The sequence below is a fragment of the Myxocyprinus asiaticus genome, chromosome 41, assembly GCF_019703515.2.
Source record: "Myxocyprinus asiaticus isolate MX2 ecotype Aquarium Trade chromosome 41, UBuf_Myxa_2, whole genome shotgun sequence".
In the NCBI taxonomy this organism is placed as follows: domain Eukaryota; kingdom Metazoa; phylum Chordata; class Actinopteri; order Cypriniformes; family Catostomidae; genus Myxocyprinus; species Myxocyprinus asiaticus.
In genome coordinates, this window is record NC_059384.1 from 15,712,857 (window position 1) to 15,732,004 (window position 19,148).

Here is a 19,148-nt window from a genome sequence, read left to right on the forward strand (position 1 = left end):
CAATGTGAAAGACTGGTAGAGAGCATGCTAAGACTCATGAAAGCTGTGATTGAAAATCAGGGTTATTCCACCAAATATTGAATTCTGAACTCTTCCTAAGTTAAAACATTAGTATTGTGTTTTATAAAAATGAATATGAACTTGTTTTCTTTGTAGTATTCGAGGTCTGAAAACACTGCATCTTTTGTGTTATTTTGACCAGTTGACATTTTCTTCAAATAAATGCTCTAAGTGACAATATTTTTATTTGGAATTTGGGAGAAATGTTGTCAGGACTTTATAGAATAAAACAAAAATGTTCATTTTACTCAAACACATACCTATAAATATACATATATTCAAAAAATTGTTCAACAAATAAAATAAAATTGTTTAAGAGATATAACCATTTTAAAAAAATGGTGACATCTTTTGCATTCGCAGTTCAGTTTTGACCCGGGTATCAATTGTGGCTTTTCACATGATATTATGTAGATTTTTATTTTTATTTTATTTTATTACATCTGTGAATAAGATTTTTTTCACACACACTTTTTTTTATCTTGTTTACAAACATGCATACACACACACACACACACACAAAACAGATATGACATATATATATATATATATATATATATATATATATATATATATATATATATATATATATATATATATATATAAAACTAAACTAAATCAAAGGCACTACAACATAAAGGGAGTACCGCAAGATTTTGTTCATTCACACATTATTCTAAATGGGGCTTGAAAGTGGAGACTGTCCACATTTTAGCCTGCAGCCATCTGATCCTGAACCAGCTTACAGCATACTCACGCGTCAACATTCGGCAGGCAGTTCATGCAAGTAAAAATAATACATTTTGCTTAAAAACATAGGAAAGAAGTATCAGTGTTGTATACTTCATTTGTACAGATGTTTAGATGATGTTTATTTGAAAAAGAATACGTTGGTTTCATACCTTTTGACCACCAAGTTGTATTGAGCAGTTATAAGTAATAGGAAATTATTCAAACTACTAGTAATTCTCACATTATATAAACTGTATATTATGTTATATTTAGATAAAATTTCACAGAAAAAATATAAAAACTGAATGTCTTCACATGTATCACACTGGTAGTTAACGCTGTACATAATGTGTGTGTGTGTGTGTGTGTATATATATATATATATATATTATTATTATTATTATTATTATTATTATTATTATTATACAAAATGAACGTAATAAAGTGAAGTACACTTGGCAACACGGCAAAGTCCCGTGCTAGGAGGATTCTCAAATTCTCGCGTTATTTCCTCAGTGGGTGTATTAACAGCATGGCAGCGGTGGTGTTGAAGCATTGTTGGAGAGGACTTTTGCAGAATTCGGGCAGTGGAGCTGTAACGACTATCAGGTCGAAGGTTTTTGATGGTCAGTAAGAGAAAACTAAGTACGAAGTACATACCATTAACGCTGTTAACTGTATACGTAAAATTTAGGCTTATTTAGAAATCTGGGCAGCTTTAGGGGGTGTGGTGGTATGAAGTAGAGTGTGGCTCAGACAACTTCAGTCACACAAACTGTAAAGAGAATAAAAGGAGTGTTTAAAAGTTGCGTTGCAAATTTGCATCGAATTTAATAATATCTTTGATTATTCTTTCGCTCGTTTTATGGGCCAATTCTCTAAAATATGTAATCGTCTTATGGTCAGAAACTTAAAATACAAAGATGAAGCCAACCCCAAGATTTTTGTCTTGTGCTCCATAAAATCAGTGGTTTGTTACGTGTAAATGAGCAAATTATCTTTTTCTTTTTAAAATTGAGATGAAGCAGAAAGAGTACTTTGTTACATTTTTGTAGTTTGTTTTGTACATCTATTTTCAAACTCCCAGTAAAAGAAATGGAAAAAAGAAAAGAAGGCATTTAAACTGTTGACAGGCTTGTGTTTATTTGCAGGAGTTAGAAAAAAATCTACAGTACAGTACATATCCCGCCCAGATCAACCAAAGCTTGCCTATCGTAGAGTGAAGGGAAAGAGTCCTGGTGTTGTGTTCTTGCCTGGCTATGGATCTAACATGAGTGGACAAAAAGCAGAGGCTATGGAAGAGTTCTGCAGGTCACTAGGCCATGCTTTCCTAAGGTAAATGCTTGTCTGCTATAAGAAGATATACACCGATCAGCCACAACACTAAAACCACCTGTCTAATACTGTGTAGGTCCCCCTCATGCCACCAAAATAGCACCAACCCGCATCTCAGAATAGCATTCTGAGATGATATTCTTCTCACCACAATTGTACAGAGCGGTTATCTTGAGTTACTGTAGACCAGTCTGGCCATTCTCTGTTGACCTTTCTCATCAACAAGGCATTTCCGTCCACAGAACTGTCGCTCACTGGATGTTTTTTGTTCTTGGCACCATTTTGAGTAAATTCTAGAGACTGTTGTGCGTGAAAATCCCAGGAGATCAGCAGTTACAGAAATACTCAAACCAGCCCTTCTGGCACCAACAATCATACATGTGATTATCTAATCAGCCAATCGTATGGCAGCAGTGCATAAAATCATTCAGATATGGGTCAGAAGCTTCAGTTAATGTTCACATCAACCATCAGAATGGGGACAAAATGTGATCTCAGTGATTTGGACTGTGGCATGATTGTTGGTGCCAGATGGGCTGGTTTGAGTATTTCTGTAACTGCTGATCTCCTCGGATTTTACCCATTCTGATTTCTGGGATTTTTAGTTTTGAAGGCATCCTCACTATGCAACATTTTTCACAAGTGCCTATAACTTTTGCACAAGTGCCTATAACTTTTGCACAAGTGCCTATAACTTTTGCACAGTACTGTATTTAAATATATCATTTTTTATTAATTATATGTATTAATAGATTTTTATTTTCAAAACATGTCACCATGTTTTATTTTATTACTTTGAGAAGCTTTTAAGTTTTTACAATGAACTCCATCTAGGAGAAAGTTGACATGGAACTCAAATAATGTTATGTGGATTTATAGGTTTGATTACTCTGGCCATGGAGCTTCTGAGGGTGTATTTGCAGAAGGCACTATTGGAACCTGGAAAAAAGATGTCCTATTTATGTTAGATGAACTTGCTGAAGGTCCCCAGGTGAGACTTAAATGGTCTTATAAGACTACAGTTACAAAGATTTAGCATATCTGTAGACTTGACTAGACTCAATGATCAGGGTCAGCTGAAGCATTGGCAGTCTTCTGTGTTAGCATCTTTTGTGGAAGATTTCTTGTTAGAACTGTTTTCTACACTCTCAAATATTTGTGCTATTATTTTCCTATCTTAAAATGATTCTTATCAGTGTTTTGTCTTAAAGGAATAGTTCACCCAAAATTGATAGTTCTCTCATCATTTACTCACCCTTATGCTGTCACAAACTCGTAGGACTTTCTTCTACAGAACACAAACAATATTTTGATGGAGATATGATGTGAATATATTCATACAATGCAAGGGACCAACACTTCCAAGCGCAAAAAGCAGCACAAAGGTAATCCATATGACACAAGTGGTTTAATCCACGTCCTTTAAAGTGATATGATCGGTTTTGGGTGAGAACAGACCAAAATCTAACACCCTTTTCACTAAAAATCTTGCCATCTGCAGTCGCCTAGACACTATCATGATTTGAAGCTTGATTACACTTCCTATCTTAAATTGTATGGATTACCTTTTTGCTGCCTTAATGTCCTTTTTGAAAGTTTGGTTCCCATTGACTTGCATTGAATGGAAATATTCACATCATATCTCCATCAAAATATCTCAGTTTGTGTTCTGCAGAATAAAGAAAGTCATATAAGTTTGAAACGGCATAAGGGTGAGTAAATAAGAATTTTAATTTTTGGGTGAACTATTCTTTTAATTCTGAAGTCTTGTCCAGACTTAAAAATGTGACCACTAGAGGTCACTAATATTTCTAATTTTGGCACTGAACAGTGCTTGTAAGAGAATTTCATTGGGGTTCAATGGGGATTGTAAATGCTGTATTAGAGACCGTGAGTACCTTGTGTTCTAAAATTGTATATAGATTCTCGTTGGCTCCAGTATGGGTGGTTGGCTGATGCTCTTGGCTGCTATGGCTCGCCCAGAGAAGACAAAAGCGTTGGTGGGCATTTCCACAGCAGCAGATTATTTTGTTACAGCCTTTAAGGCACTTCATATAGAGGTGAGATGCAACTTCAGTCATCTGTTTTCAGATCATATCAGTCACATCCAATAATCACAATAATGATAAGCGTCCAGAAATGTTTCAGATGGGTCCTAGACGTGGACATTAGCATATTAACCTATAGTCCTAATAACAACTGTGTTCACATATGTTATTCAGGTGAGAAAAGAGTGTGAGGACAAGGGTGCATGGACAATTCCCACGAAGAGTAATGAGGAAGGAATGTACACTGTGAGTATGGACTTCCTACGTGAGGCGGAGAACCACTGCATCCTGCAGAGCCCCATCCCTATCACCTGCCCCGTGCGTCTCATTCATGGCCTGAAAGATGAGGACGTGCCCTGGCACATCTCTATGCAAGTTGCTGAACGTGTTCTAAGCCCCGATGTAGACATCATTCTGCGCCGCCATGGCCAGCACCGCATGGCTGAGAAAGATGACATCAAGCTTATTGTCTACACCATCGATGACCTCATAGACAAGCTTACCACCATGGTGTGAGCCACGATTTATGATGGGGTTACCAGACAACCTGCCTTAAGATCCTCTTACTTTATTTTGCCAAACACCCTCTTCCCATTTTGTCTTGCATGACAAGAATGTAGGAAAGGGTGAACTGTTGGAGGAAAAAAGGGAATAACCCTAAAACCCTTGTTCCTTATGCCTTCTTTTAGATATATTTAACATGTTTACTCAATGCAATGCTGTGCCATTCAACCCTTTTGAAAAGCTGCTGCTTGTCTAGCAGAATGGTTACTGCCAGTTCTGGAATCTGTAGGTCTCCTGTGCCTTTTTTACCTCATGTCACACTGTTTTATGGAAATAAAGCCTTAGTATATCAATAAACAGTTTATTATATGCATATCCGTGATTAAACACTGTTTCTTAAGGCCAAGAATGTATAGTTAGTGGTGTGTGTACTATTTAATTAGCCCACCTGAACATCCAAACGAGCACAGTATTGAGCACATTATATCAAAGCTGACCTTTCAGTCCTGTCTGCCCCTTGCACTCCCTATTTGTTTGGAGTAAGTATTGAACCACTGCTCCAGGAATTGCTTGGTTGTTGATTAACACACGCAATTAGTGTTGGACTGTGTTCAATGGGCCAGGGGCTTTTCAACCCTTCGTCCCCAACCGTTGAGCTCATGTTTAACAACCAGTCTGACCTTTCTATGTCAGCCAATGCCCCTACCCTGATAGCACACGTACCTCACCAAGACATCTTTATAATGTGTGTGTGTTTTCATCTGGAAGCTTTTTTTTTTTTAGAGCGTTTGCTCATCTGCAATACTTTCAAAAAGACATTCAGCAGATGTCTTTGAAATTTTTATGATTTCGAATGGATGTAAATCTGCTCTTTTTAAGATGTTATATGATGTTAATTACAATGCAATGCTTTCCAGATGAAACACTCAGACATCTCCGAAATGTATGTGTGCTTTCTGGGTACTTTGTCAGAAGGCTCTAAATTAAAACGGCACCATGTTGCTTATGCATAAGCCTATCAAAATGAAACATTGCCAGACATATAATTGTCAAAGTGATGTTTTGGTCTTCCATCATTCAGCTGCCATTTGTTCAACCATTTATATTTGCTTAAGGGTTGGTTCACCCAAAAAAAAAAAAACACAAAAAAAATCTGTCACCATTGGTTCACCATCAGCTTGTTTCAAACCTAGACAACTTTATTAATTGGAACACAAAAAGAGATGGTAGGCAGCCCCAGTCACCATTCACTTTTATTGCATCTATTTAACATACAGTGAAAGTTAATCTTGACTGATGCTCTCATTCTGCCTAAAGTTTCCTTTTGAAGGTCCAAAATATAAAGGCAGCATAAAAGTATTCCATACGACTCCAGTGGTCTTTGTCTTGAGAAGCGATATGATAGGTGCGGATGAGAAACAGATTTAAGTCAGTTTTTACAATAAATTCTCCTCCCTGCCCAGTGAATATGCATGAAGAATGTGAATTGCCAAAAACAAAAGACTGTGAAAGTGGAGATTGATCTGTTTCTCCCCCACACCTATCATATTGCTTCAGAAGATATGGATTTAACCACTGGAGTCCTGTGGTTTACTTTTATGCTGTGTTTATATGATTTTTGGAACTTCAAAGTTCTGGCCACCATTCACATGCATTGTATGGACCTACAGAGCTGAGATGTTCTTCTAAAAATCTTCGTTTGTGTTCTGCAGAAGAAAGTCATACACATCTGGGAAGTCATGAGGGTGAGTAAATGATGAGAGAAATGTCATTTTTAGGTGAACTATCCCTTTATGGCAATGTCCTTTAAGCTTTTGAGTAAATTCCATTAAATTACTTGTTTTTCCAGTACATTACGTATTAGACCGCATTTGTCTTCCGATGAGTTTACATGCATTACTAATGGTTCTTGATCTAATTGTAAAAAGGCTTGGTTCTATTCTGAGAGAAAAGTAGACTGGTTTTGATTTTGTTTTGAACCCGTTTTACACGCGTTTTCATAATGCTAGATTCAAAGGACATATTTGAACGTTGTTGAGAGGTATACAAATATTTTGATATCATATTTTAATTATAAGGCAAAATACATACTCGGGAGAAATCACTCCAGCCCCGTTTATTGGAATATAGGATGATTCTGGACCATAGTGTCGCATATGTTAATGTAATCTCTTGAGACCATCTCTGTTGCGCCTGCCATATAACAGATTGCTTGCTATGCCAAACGCAGCTCATGAACATTAACTTTCATCGAACGTCTAGCTACGTAGCTTAATTAAAATTTATGAGCCACGCCTCACCAGACAGTGCGCTGAAAGCCACGCCCCATCACTGACTGCACAGTTGTTTCAGTTCAGCATCTCTGAGCAGTGACCACAGGAAGGATTTCACCTCGCTTTGTCGTAGGAGGACAAGACGCACATCTCTTTGCGGTAAGTGGACTCTGTGAATATCACTATTGGATTTGCATCATATATATTATATTATATTATATTATATTACATTGCATTGCAAGTTGGATTAAATAATGATCAGTTTAAATCTGACAGTTAAAAACAACGTTGCTAAATCTGCGCAAGATTTTTTTTTTTTCTGCATGTGCATACCCTTCTTGATTATAAAAAAATGTAGAATTCTCAATATGCATGGTATCGCGATGCTCTCTTAAGTTATTATAGACTAACCTCGGCAATACGTTCAGATGGAAACGTGTTTGGGCGTTTCACGTTGGAACTGAACTGGACCACACCCCGGTTACTTCATCTGTCAAAAAAAAAAAAAAAACGTAATAAAACCACAGGGAGGACAATCAAAATATTACTATTACTACATTATACTGTGAACCCCCAACCCAAAAACAACAACAAAACAAACAGACATTGATGTTTGCACATTAATATTTTATGATGTAAATTTAATTCGTTTCTATAGGTCTACTGAGGGAACTTCTAGTAATTTAACTGACCATGGCAAACAGAGGTCCCAGTTATGGACTGAGCCGTGAGGTGCAGGAGAAGATTGAGCAGAAGTATGACTCTGAGTTGGAGTCTCTGCTGGTGGACTGGATTATCGCACAGTGTGGAGGAAACATCGAGAGACCACAGCCTGGGAAACTAAACTTTCAAAAGTGGCTCATTGATGGCACTGTGAGTTACCACATCTAATGGGGTTCCACTTCTGGATGAATTCCAGTTTGACAATAACACACCAACATCTTTCTTTCTTTAAGTCATTAATTTATCTTTATCTTTCTACTTTCCATTTCTTTATCGTCTGTGTCTGCAGATCCTCTGTAGCCTCATTAATAGTTTGTATCCACGTGGTAAGGAGCCTATTAAGAAGATCCCAGAGACTCAGATGGCCTTTAAGCAGATGGAAAAGATCTCCCAGTTCCTTCAGGCAGCTGAAACCTATGGTGTAATCACCACAGATATTTTTCAAACAGTGGACTTATGGGAAGGTACAGTAACAACAGCACAAGGTGGTTTAAGGTGGTTCCTTAAAACTGCATATGCAACTTAATAGGCCTTATAACGGCCTGCGCTACATTGTAAAAAAAAATTTATTAGTTCTGGAGCAGAACTTTTTGGATTTAACTAGCTTGTTGCTTATAAAAGCAAACACTCAACAGCAGGACATTAAAGGTGTAGTTCACCCAAAATGTAAAATTTTGGTGTCATTTACTTACACTTATGTCGTTCCTCTTGGAACACAATGTTAGGCAGAATGTTAGGCACTAACAGCCTCAGTCACTATTTACTTTTGCTGTATAGAAAAAAGATGTAATGAAAGTGAATGGTGACTTAGGCTGTCAGATATACCGTCATACCGTTAAAGCTGAAGTATATAATTACTGCGACACCAGCGCCACTGAATGGACTGCAAGCAGCAATGATCAGGGCCAAGCCCTAAAGCAATTCATCAAGCACAATGCAAAGAGCTCGGCACAAAAGAATCACAACATTTATATAAACTGAGGGTAGTATCGAACTGAGGTTCACTCAGTACTTTAAACTAAAGCCAAGTGCTCTAACCACTGTGCTACACAATTGACAAATCTGACTGACATCAACGGGACATTCTAGGTTGAGAGTATACAACTATTACTGAGAAAATATTGTTAAAGCCTTGTTTTTTTGTTGAAGCAGGAATTAAAGTACAGTCTGCATTGTGGTAAGCACAATATGTAGACTCAGAGATCCACAGAAGTAAAATTTTTGAAACTGCTCTTTGCTGGACTCAAACTCACAAACTTTTGACCTGTACATCAATGGGTTAACCACTTGTCCATGGAACTGACACAACTCAAAAGTGCCAAAGAGGCATTCCAAGCTAAGAGCAGAAGGTATTGAATAATATATATATATATATATATATATAATTGATCACTGCTATTTTCTGAAGACATAGAATAAGGAAGCAATTATACATTAAAAGTTTTGTTTAAATTGACCAAGCAACTTCTTTGTAGTTTACAATCTGCCCAGAGTTCAGTTATGACTAGGGACCCTTTTAACCTCAGTGGCTTGCAGATACAGTGAACTGACCACTACACTACACAGCCACTCATTGCACTGGTGCTAAAAAGACATAACAAGCTGAGAGTCAGCAGATTTTAAATAAAAAATTATTTAATAAATACATTTAGAAATGTATCTTATTTAATTTCTCATTTTTAGTCTTATTTCAGAAGATTTAAATTAAAGAAGCAATGATACATCAATTATTTTGTTTAAATTGACTAAGCATTTTGACCACTATGTGGCGCTGTCTCCAAACTGCCCAGGTACCCTCAGGACATGATATTGAAGACCCCTTCCAATTTTCATTTAAATCGGACAAAGCGTTTAAAATATGCATTACTTTTTCCTAAAATTCAAAATGCCGGAGAGGTTATATGGCTTATATAGCATATAGTTGAAATCCTCATGACCCAAGGAATGCAAAGACTGAATTGCTGAGATACAGCCTCAAATCCATTTTCACATCGACCTCGTTAACTTTAGTCCCACCCCGAGTTCATGCCATTGGTTGAGTAACGTTGTTGGGGCAGGTCTAAGCAGGTCACTCAAAACAAACACAGGAATTTTTATAGTGCCACAAAGACACAGTGTTTACAGTTTTCGAGAAAATTAATCTATGAATGGCTTACTGTTGTATCTGCATGTTAAACTGGGATAGAAGTATTTTAACACTGAAAAAGTTACATCAGCTTTAAGATATCAATATGTTTCAATTGTTTTATATGCATCTGGATTTTATCATATAATGCATAATAAGCCAGGTTTGCAATGCTTTTATAGTTTCTTGGATGATGTAGTATGCACTCACTTCAGGGTTTGTTGGTTCCCTTGTTTAAAGGAAAAGACATGGCTGCTGTCCAGAGAACTCTAATGGCCTTGGGTAGCGTGGCTCTCACCAAAGACGATGGACATTTCAGAGGGAGCCGAGACTGGTTTCACAGGTGAGCAAGACAATGAGTGCTGCCAGTTCATAGTGCTGTGTTAAGTTCTGTCTGGTTGGACTTGTGAATGGACTTTGTTGTGTCTCAGTGCCATGTGAGTTCTGAATCCTTTTTGATCTTGTGCCGCAGGAAGTCTCAAAGCAACCGGCGAGAGTTTTCTGAGGAGCAGTTGCGCCAGGGTCAGAATCTGATTGGCTTGCAGATGGGCAGTAACCGTGGGGCATCTCAATCTGGCATGACTGGTTATGGCATGCATCGCCAGATTATGTAAAACTATGCCATTGCCCAAAAACGTGCCTAAAACAGCTAGAAGATGTTAAAACCTCCTAACCCCAGCCCACACCATGCAGTGTTCCTTCTCAGTCCTTGATGGTAAAGTCTATTTGATGAAGAAGGGTAGTCTAAGTAACATCTGAAACTAAAGTATAGAGGTTATGAGAATGTTCTCTCATTCCATTTTAAAATTAAATAAGGTATAAGCATGCTAGATATATCTATTTTATTTTTGGTTTGCTCAACTTGTAATAAGATGAAATTATTTATTTGTAAATGTGTGCTAATAGCGATTAGTAATTCTTAAAATGTTATCTAGCCAAATAACTTAAGTCCAAACAGTATGTCAAAAAAACAAATAACAGACAGCAAACAGCTGCAACTTTTTACTAGTTAACACAGTGTTTGAGTGTACACTAATCAGCTGTCATCAGGTTCTTTTTTTTTTGTTGTTGCTTTTTTTTGTTTTTTTGCTGTTTCAATGGCCTAAAATTAATGAAGGATGTCAGTGCACATACTAACAAAATGTACTCTATGCAGATTCTTTGTTTTGGTGGTCATGTACAGTGGAAATATTTAATAAATGTTTAATAAATTAACAGCTGTTTTCATTGAAATAAAATGTAGAATTCTTAGCTTAAAAAATACTGTGCAAGATTATTCATTATCACACTCTTAAAAACTTAAACCAACAACTTTCTTGCAACACCTTAGGTTCAGCAAAGAACTCTCCTCTTATCAAAAATCATTTGTCACTGTATGTGAGTTGGTTATAAAGCACTAGTAAGGTACAACGAGCTAAAGGCTGCTTTTATTTGATTTGCCGCCCCCTCGTGCCGCCCCCCCCCCCCCCACACACACACACACACACACACACACACACACACACAAGATGCCGCCCTGGGCAACTGCCCATGTCGCCCATGCCAAAATCCGCCACTGTCTACAGGACAGTGCTTACTCCCTCACCACCTTTTAAAGACTGAATTATATCCAAAGAAACTTCAGTTATTATTTCTTTTCACACAAATTATGTTGCTCCATCAATATTCAATAAAAAGAATTTAAATTTTTCAATCTTGTTACATTTTGTGACCTGAAAAAAAGCTAACTTTCCTTTCCCTCTGTTGTACCCTACATACTAAATAGAAAGTTATTTCTGGAACATAAAAAGGTTATTTATGGCATTAAGCTGAAGAACCATTTTGATTCTTCATTAAAACCTTATTTTTAAAGGAATATTTCAGGTTCAATACAAGTTAAGCTCAATCAAAAGCATTTGCAGCATTACCACAAAAAATAATTATGACTCATCTGTCCTTTTCTTTAAAAAAGGCAAAAATACAAGTTAAAGTGAGGCACTTACAATGGAAGTGAATGGGGCCAATTTTTGGAGAGTCTAAAGACAGAAATGTGAAACTTATAATTTTATAAAAGCACTTACATTAATTCTTCCTTTAAAACTCTTAAGCGATTTCTGACATTTACAAAGTTGTAAAATTGGTGATAACACAGAAAAGGTTAGTAAGCAACTGTATCACACTAAAATCATGTTAACACATATTGTTTGTCTTGTGGCTATACTTTTGAAACAGTGAGTATTTTAGCATTTACAGATTGGCCCCATTCACTTCTATTGTAAGTGCCTCACTGGAATGCAGATTTTTTTTTTTTCTTTTTTTTTTTGGAGAAAAGGAGTGGCAAGTCAAAAAATAAATTTTTGTGGTAATCAATATTATGCCACAAATGCTGTTGATTGAGCTTAACTTGTATTGAACCTGAAATATTTCTTAAAGAGAGGAGGCTAGATACACTTGCACAATGAATTGAAATATTTCAGAAGTATAAAGGCGTATGGAAGAGCATTATAAGGTTCAGCATTGAGATGCCTTTGATTGCACTTGCAATGTCACCGAAGTGGAAAATTATTCAAGATGAATTCACACGCATGAGGTGCTGGGACCTTATGTGTACAGCAGTTAATGACACATTGCTCTTTAGACTGACTTTATGACTGCCCGATAATGTTTCTAAAGCAACCAAATCAAACAAGGCAAATTAAAACACAAGATGCTCAGTGTTATTCTCGCTTTACTGGTCACCAAACATCCTAAAGCCCTTATGGAAGTGACAGATTGACATCTTCAAAATAATATTAACTTTACTCCACACTGGTAAAGAATAAATGGCTTTTGCATGCCCAATTTGTAAAACTCTATGCTAGGTTTCAGGTTTATTATTATCTAAACTAAAATGCAAAGAGGCATTACAATAGAGGACACAGGTGATGTGTAACGAAGTTGGGGAAAATAAGTAATCTTGACAATGACTTTCTGGCCAATGAAGTAACAGTTTTGCACAGTGATGTTATTGGAATGACAAAATCTTCAAATCTTTGTGCACATTTAGCCAACACAGTTTTTAATCACAGTTTTTTGGACATTTGTCTGCTGCAGAGGTGGTTGAGAGAACCATGCTCTTTCCCAGACAGATTTTTATGCTTTTTCTAGTCCTGTTGGTCAATGCTGCAGAGCAGGAAGTTTCTGAAAAGAAAGACGGCTGTATGTGGGGTCACCCCGGAATCCCAGGAGACCCAGGACACAATGGAATGCCAGGTCGTGATGGCAGAGATGGGGCCAAGGGGGACAAAGGAGATAGAGGTAAGAAAAAAGCAAATATGTTTTGACTCCAGTTAATCAGTCACCTTTGAACTAAGCTAGTAAGGTCAGAGAGTGACAAAACTTAAACTGAAAAATTGTACAACCGTGTTTGTAATGCCATATGATATTCAATGTTAAAGTCCGTCACACTTAAGACAGTAGCATGTTTATCAGATTAATAGTTTTGAAACCTCACATGCAATAACAGTGTTTCATAAAATACATACATAGCACAAAATGCTGTATAAGGCTTTCAACGGCTTTGTTGCTTTATAAAGGGGACATAGGAACCTGCGGGGAAGCTGGTAAACATGGACCAAAAGGAGATAAAGGAGAACCTGGTAAAATGTTGATTTCTTTGTTTCCTTTTCTTGGTCCTTATCTTATTTGATCTGTTGTTTTTCAACCCTCATGTTTCTTGGAGTATGGACAGAATTCACTTTAGTTTAATAGATTAGTTTTTTTTTAGCATTTTTAAATTTCAAATGGCTATTGCTATTATAACAAAGGAATGGTTGGTCCTTTGCAGGTATTGCTGGCATGGGTGGTATGAAAGGGCGGCGTGGAGATAATGGTGACAGGGGCCCACCAGGCAAAATGGGACCCCAAGGCTTCCCAGGGCCACTAGGTTTGAAAGGCCAGAAGGGAGAAATAGGTCTGCAAGGACCACAGGGCATCAAAGGGGAGGTAGGCCCTGAAGGTCCTGAAGGACCAAAAGGAGACATTGGCTTTAAAGGAGAGAAGGGCTTACAGGGCCCTTTGGGGCCTCTAGGACGACCAGGCCCAAAGGGTGATCTTGGCAATCAAGGTATCAAAGGCAGCATTGGTTTGCGCGGTGAGAAAGGGTCAAAAGGCAACATTGGAGAACAAGGTCCAAAAGGTGACATGCCTGAGATACCAAAAAGTGCTTTCTCAGCTGGACTGAGTGAAACCTCTAAAATACCTCCTGCTAACACACCAATTCGTTTTGATAAAATCCTCTATAACCGCCAGGGTCACTATGACCCTCAGACCGGCCGCTTCACCTGTGCCATCAGTGGAGCCTATTATTTCACCTATCATATCACTGTCTACTCTCGCAATGTTAAAGTGGCACTGGTAAAGAATGGTCAGCGAATGATCCACACCATGGACAACTACCAAAGTGGCGAGGACCAGGCGGCAGGGGGAGCGGTCCTAGACCTGGAGGTGGGAGACAAGGTGTGGCTACAAGTGGCTGACGGAGAGCTATTTAACGGGCTTTATGCAGATGAAGATGATGACACTGTTTTTTCTGGATTTCTCCTCTTTGCAGCCTAAATTATCTACCCTGAAGAGCCCTTTGTTCAACTGATGATGGATAGCATGTGCACATGTACTTTAAAATTAAATATTTTAAATCCACTAAATGGTCTCACATGCAATACTTGTTTTTGTGTTGATTTTCTTCTTTTGACAGATTTGCTATAATATCACCATCATTTTCAATTAAACTTACAAGATAACCCATATTTGTGCATTATTGGCTCATCTTTTAAGAATATTTTCCATGCATTTCTGTGTTTGTTTTTTTTCCAGGTAACCTCAAAATGTGCTTATTGTGGTGACATCTAGATTAACTGCATAGTTTTGTCCAAAAATTTATATTTAATAATTTAATAAAGACTGGATCCACCTGACTACATTAGGTTACACCAAAAAGTATGGTACAACGGGGCTAAAGGCACTCCTTAAGGAAATTTTTTCTGGTCACAAAGTGTATGATGACTGAAAAAATAAATGTCTTTTTATTGAATATTGATGGAGCAACATAATTTGTGTGAAAATAAATAATAACGGAAGGTTGCTTTGATAAGAATTATTTTTGTGTGTGTTTGTTTGTTTGTTTTAAAGGTGGGGAGGGGGTCATGTTGTGTCCCACACTTAGGGTAAAAGGCCACCAGGGGGTTTTATTGGTAGAGTGTAGATATGGTGCAATAGTTATAGGGCAAAACAATGCAAATACTTTTGGGACATCAAGATAATTTTTTTGAGTAACAAATAAAGATAATACTTGTTCAAAATAACCAATTCAGAAAAGGGTTTACCATTTCCTGTTACTTTCAGTCACATTTTGCATTTCAAAACCTCTCAAGTATTCTAAACAAATTAATCTCCATTGTGATTGGATCAGTCAATGTGAGCCCACTTTGAACAATTTTCAGAACCAATCTATTCGCCCCACTTAAGAAAAACAATGTGTTTTATAGCCCCTGCAACAGGGGATTTTCACCCCAAATACTATCCTTTCACTTATTGAACAGTTATTAAAAAAATCTTTTAATTTTATCACCTTGAACACAAATGACAATGATAAATAAGTATTTTGTCTCAAAATAGATATGATAATTTCAGGGATTCTTATCAGCTATATAAATTTGCAACATTATAAAAGTTATTAAATATTATATAAAATTACCTCTGGACAGTGCTGTGGTATTTTTTTGTTTCTATTTGGTGTTTTGGGAGAAAATAAAATACAAATCTTTTGAGGCTTAAGCCCAGTTGTTCCCTAATCTTTGAATAAGATCAGAAATAGCTCCTTAAAAGAATATTCCTGGTTCAGTACAAGTTAAGCTCAATTGAGTGCGTTTGTGGCAGAATGTTAATTACCAAAAAAAAAAAAGAAAAAAAAAAGGAGGTTACAGTGAGACACTTACAATGGAAGTGAATGGGGACAATTTTTGGAGGGTTTAAAGGTAGAAATGTGAAGCTTGTAATTTTATTAAAGCACATTAATTCTTCTGTTAAAACTTGTGTACTATTTGAGCTGTAAAGTTATTTAAATAGTCGTTTACCAGGATTACAGAGTTTACAGCGTTATGTCATCATGGCAACAAAGTTGTAAAACTGGCTATAACTTTACACAGAAAAGGTTAGTATGTGATTTTATCACACTAAAATCATATTTACGCACATATTGTTTACATCTTATGGCTAGTATTTTAACCTATACAGATTGGTCCCATTCACTTCCATTGTAAGTGCCTCACTGGGACCCAGATTTTTGAAAATGAGAGACGAGTAGAAATTAATTTTTGTGGTAATCAACATTATGCAACAAATGCTGTCGATTGAGCTTGATTTGTATTGAACCCCGAATATTCCTTTGAGGTAACAAATGTTTTCACTTTTTGCAGTTTATTTTTTGGGCAAAGGATAAAACACAATTTAGGTGCTGTTCTGATGGCAGAAATTACTTTGTGAGTCAGAGCACATTTCAGGTTGAATGTTTTCGATATGTAGGAACACAAATTTGGTCACAAATTGTCTCAAGATATAAGAAGCACATTTATTTTTATTGAATATTGATGGAGCAACAATTTGAGTGAAAAGAAATTACAACAGAAGGTTGTTTGAATACAATTATTATTATTATTATTATTATTATTATTATTATTATTTACGGGTGTGATCTAGTGTACATTCTGATTAGCTTTATACATCTGCAACATTTTAAAAGTTATTAAATGTTAGATCAAATTACCCTAAAATCAAAATGTTGCAGTTCACAGTGACAAACAGGTCGGCCTATTTAGGAAAGTACTGTGGTAGTTTTTATGTTATTTAGTGTTTTGTGAGAAATCTAATCAAAGGAGCCTTTTGCCCCGTTGTACCCTATGTCTAGGCGCTCGCCTTTCCTCTCAATGAAAACCAAATAATCATATAGAAGAAGTATTTGTGCGCAGAAGCATTTATATCGCATCCACAGTGCTAGAGATTTTGGCTGGCGTCCCGTGGGCAGACTCTAGGTCGCGTATCACGGGCAACTTGTTTCTCCGCCCCGAAGCAATCAGCGCAACAAGTGCACCGGTGCTGTCCAATAACATCGCGTCGCCTGCGCAGCGCCATGGATCTCTGATTTCCACCGCAGCGAAACACCTTTCAACTTTTTAACCGATTCTCTTTCAACCCATAAAGCTGCCTCGTGTCCGGTTATTTCGTTCATGTGCCTTAAATCGCCTAAGGGAGTCATGGAACGGTTTTCGTCCCGACAGATCTTTGACCACGGGACATTTGTTCTTGTGAGTGCGGGCTCCCTATGAAATATTGATCGGTCATGTACTTTCGCATTCATCATCGAACTGTCGAACGATTTCCGATGTGTTAATATGCGTAATTCACCGGACCTTGGACTGTCGGAGGAGTTAGTCGTGGCTGACGAGTCGATAGTACACGAACTACTGCTGTGACACCGGGCCAAGACGCCACTCAAGAACTATGCTAAAGGTAAGAATCGCGTGTAAATAGCAAACAATTTCCACGTTTATTTAGACGCGTCATATTGTAACGTTTCATTAAAACGAGAATGGGTATGTAATGACGAGTGAATTTAAGAGTTGGGTTCAAAAGTTTATATGAGGTTCAAAAAGCCGTTGGATTCAAAAATAAACTGTGAGAGGGAGGAGGGGGCATTGTGTATGCTTTACTATCCCTCTGGTTGTTATAGTGATGTGGGGGGTGTTAGAGCCCGTGAGGGGCCGTTCACACCGAACACGTCCTTATGCTAAAAATGCTAGCAGCAGGACCAAGAATAGAGAAGAACGCAGGTGTCTCGAGACGCGCTTTTAACAGATGACGTTTTCTTTTTTTAAGTTGACACAGCGTCTAAACAACGCTGCGCGGCTCAACGGTCAAATACTTCAGTCTAGCTAACGCATGTTTACAGAACGTGTTCGGTGTGAACGGCCCCTAAGCTTGTATGGCGAAAGACGATGCGGGGGGGGGGGGGGGGGGTTGGTTGGTGTGGCTAGGAGCTCCTAAAGCGCTTTATAGGGAGAGCGAGTTAATTAAACTCGCAAATAAATGAGAGCTTTTTTTTTCTTTGAAAAAGAATCCAGTTGAGCACAACTTCCTAATCGACTTCACCCATACCAGCGACTTGTTCTTAAACCTAAAATATGTGTCTTTATCTCTCATCCTTGAAAGGATGTTTTTTTTTTTTTTTAGTAATAGGATCGAAGGAGATTTTTAGACCATGTAAAAAACAATTTCACTCTTAAAATGCATTTAGGATGTTTGTGCAATAGCTTTAGGCATACACAAACCTAAATCTGTTTGTAATGCTTGGATATGTCTAAAGTCTGACACATGTTGGTCCTATGCAAGCCATGTGCTGCTGTTGACATCGTCATGTCACAGATAATTGAGTGTGCCAGAAAATATCACTGCAATATTTATTTGTAGTGCACAATAGTAGTGGTTAGCTAAAGGTATAGTTCACCCAAAAATGAAAATCCTGCCATCTTTCTTCTGCTGAACACAAACAAAGATTTTTTTGAAGAATATCTCAGCTCTGTTGGTCCATTCAAGTGAATGGTGGCCAGAAATCTGAAGCTCTGAAAAGAACATGAAGGCAGAATAAAAGTAATCAATATGACTCCAGTGGTCTTCAGAAGTGATATGATTGGTGTGGGTGAAAAGCAAATTAATTTCCTATAAATTCTCCTCCCTTCCTACTAGGTGGTGATATGCACGAAGAATGCAAATTGCAAAAAAAAAAAAAAAAAAAAAAAAAAAGATTGTGAAAGTGGAGATTTATTGTAAAAAAGTGATATTTAAATATCAATCTGTTTCCCACCAAGACCTATCATATGGATTTAACCACTGGAGTCTTATGGATTACTTGTATGCTGCCTTTATGTGCTTTTAGAACCCCCAAAATTCTGGCTACCATTTACTTGTTTTGTATGGTCCAACAAACTGAGACATTTTTCTAAATCTTTGTGTTCTGCAGCAGAAAGTCATTCACACCTTAGATGGCATGAGGGTGAGTTATAATGAGAGAATTTTCATTTGTGGTGAACTATCCTTTTAAAAGTACTGAGCCCAGCACTTTCCCTACTCTAAACAATTGCTCTTTTAGACATCAACACATAGGGCACAGGCAATGGAATGTACTCCTCCACACACATAATGAGAGGGTTTGCATTATCACAAGACACGCTCAAGGAACTAATGCCTTGCTGTGTGCCTCCTGAAGCAGGGGACCATAAATTCATGCTATATCTCACTTCTCACCCTCTGGTCAGTGATCACACTCCCTACATAATG

The 19,148-nt window shown here is 37.4% G+C and overlaps 4 protein-coding genes across 5 annotated transcripts in view; all 4 read left to right on the top strand.

The window, feature by feature from the left end:
* Nucleotides 1-1,318: 1,318 nt before the first annotated feature.
* LOC127432087 (palmitoyl-protein thioesterase ABHD10, mitochondrial-like) lies at nt 1,319-5,052 on the top strand. Its single transcript, XM_051682890.1, has 5 exons — nt 1,319-1,418; nt 1,944-2,127; nt 3,007-3,118; nt 4,050-4,187; nt 4,350-5,052. Exons 1-5 carry the CDS (start codon nt 1,325-1,327, stop codon nt 4,689-4,691), a joined length of 870 nt encoding a protein of 289 aa, XP_051538850.1. The 5' UTR covers nt 1,319-1,324; the 3' UTR covers nt 4,692-5,052.
* Nucleotides 5,053-7,010: 1,958 nt separating this feature from the next.
* Nucleotides 7,011-11,035, top strand: LOC127432094 (transgelin-3-like). The gene is made up of 5 exons (XM_051682896.1): nt 7,011-7,111; nt 7,611-7,825; nt 7,965-8,139; nt 10,041-10,143; nt 10,273-11,035. Exons 2-5 carry the CDS (start codon nt 7,646-7,648, stop codon nt 10,412-10,414), a joined length of 600 nt encoding a protein of 199 aa, XP_051538856.1. The 5' UTR covers nt 7,011-7,111; nt 7,611-7,645; the 3' UTR covers nt 10,415-11,035.
* Nucleotides 11,036-12,777: 1,742 nt separating this feature from the next.
* Nucleotides 12,778-14,566, top strand: LOC127432085 (complement C1q and tumor necrosis factor-related protein 9-like). The gene is made up of 3 exons (XM_051682888.1): nt 12,778-13,076; nt 13,355-13,417; nt 13,606-14,566. The coding sequence occupies exons 1-3, from the start codon at nt 12,890-12,892 to the stop codon at nt 14,373-14,375; spliced, it is 1,020 nt and encodes a 339-aa protein (XP_051538848.1). The 5' UTR covers nt 12,778-12,889; the 3' UTR covers nt 14,376-14,566.
* A 2,345-nt stretch (nt 14,567-16,911) lies between these two features.
* LOC127432078 (spermatogenesis-associated protein 13-like) overlaps nt 16,912-19,148 on the top strand; it is a 32,108-nt gene continuing 29,871 nt past the window's right edge. For both annotated transcript variants that reach the window (XM_051682870.1, XM_051682871.1), the window contains exon 1: nt 16,912-17,324. In XM_051682870.1, coding sequence (XP_051538830.1) covers nt 17,316-17,324 — 9 coding nt within the window. In that variant the 5' untranslated portion in view covers nt 16,912-17,315. The remainder of the gene's footprint in view (nt 17,325-19,148) is intronic.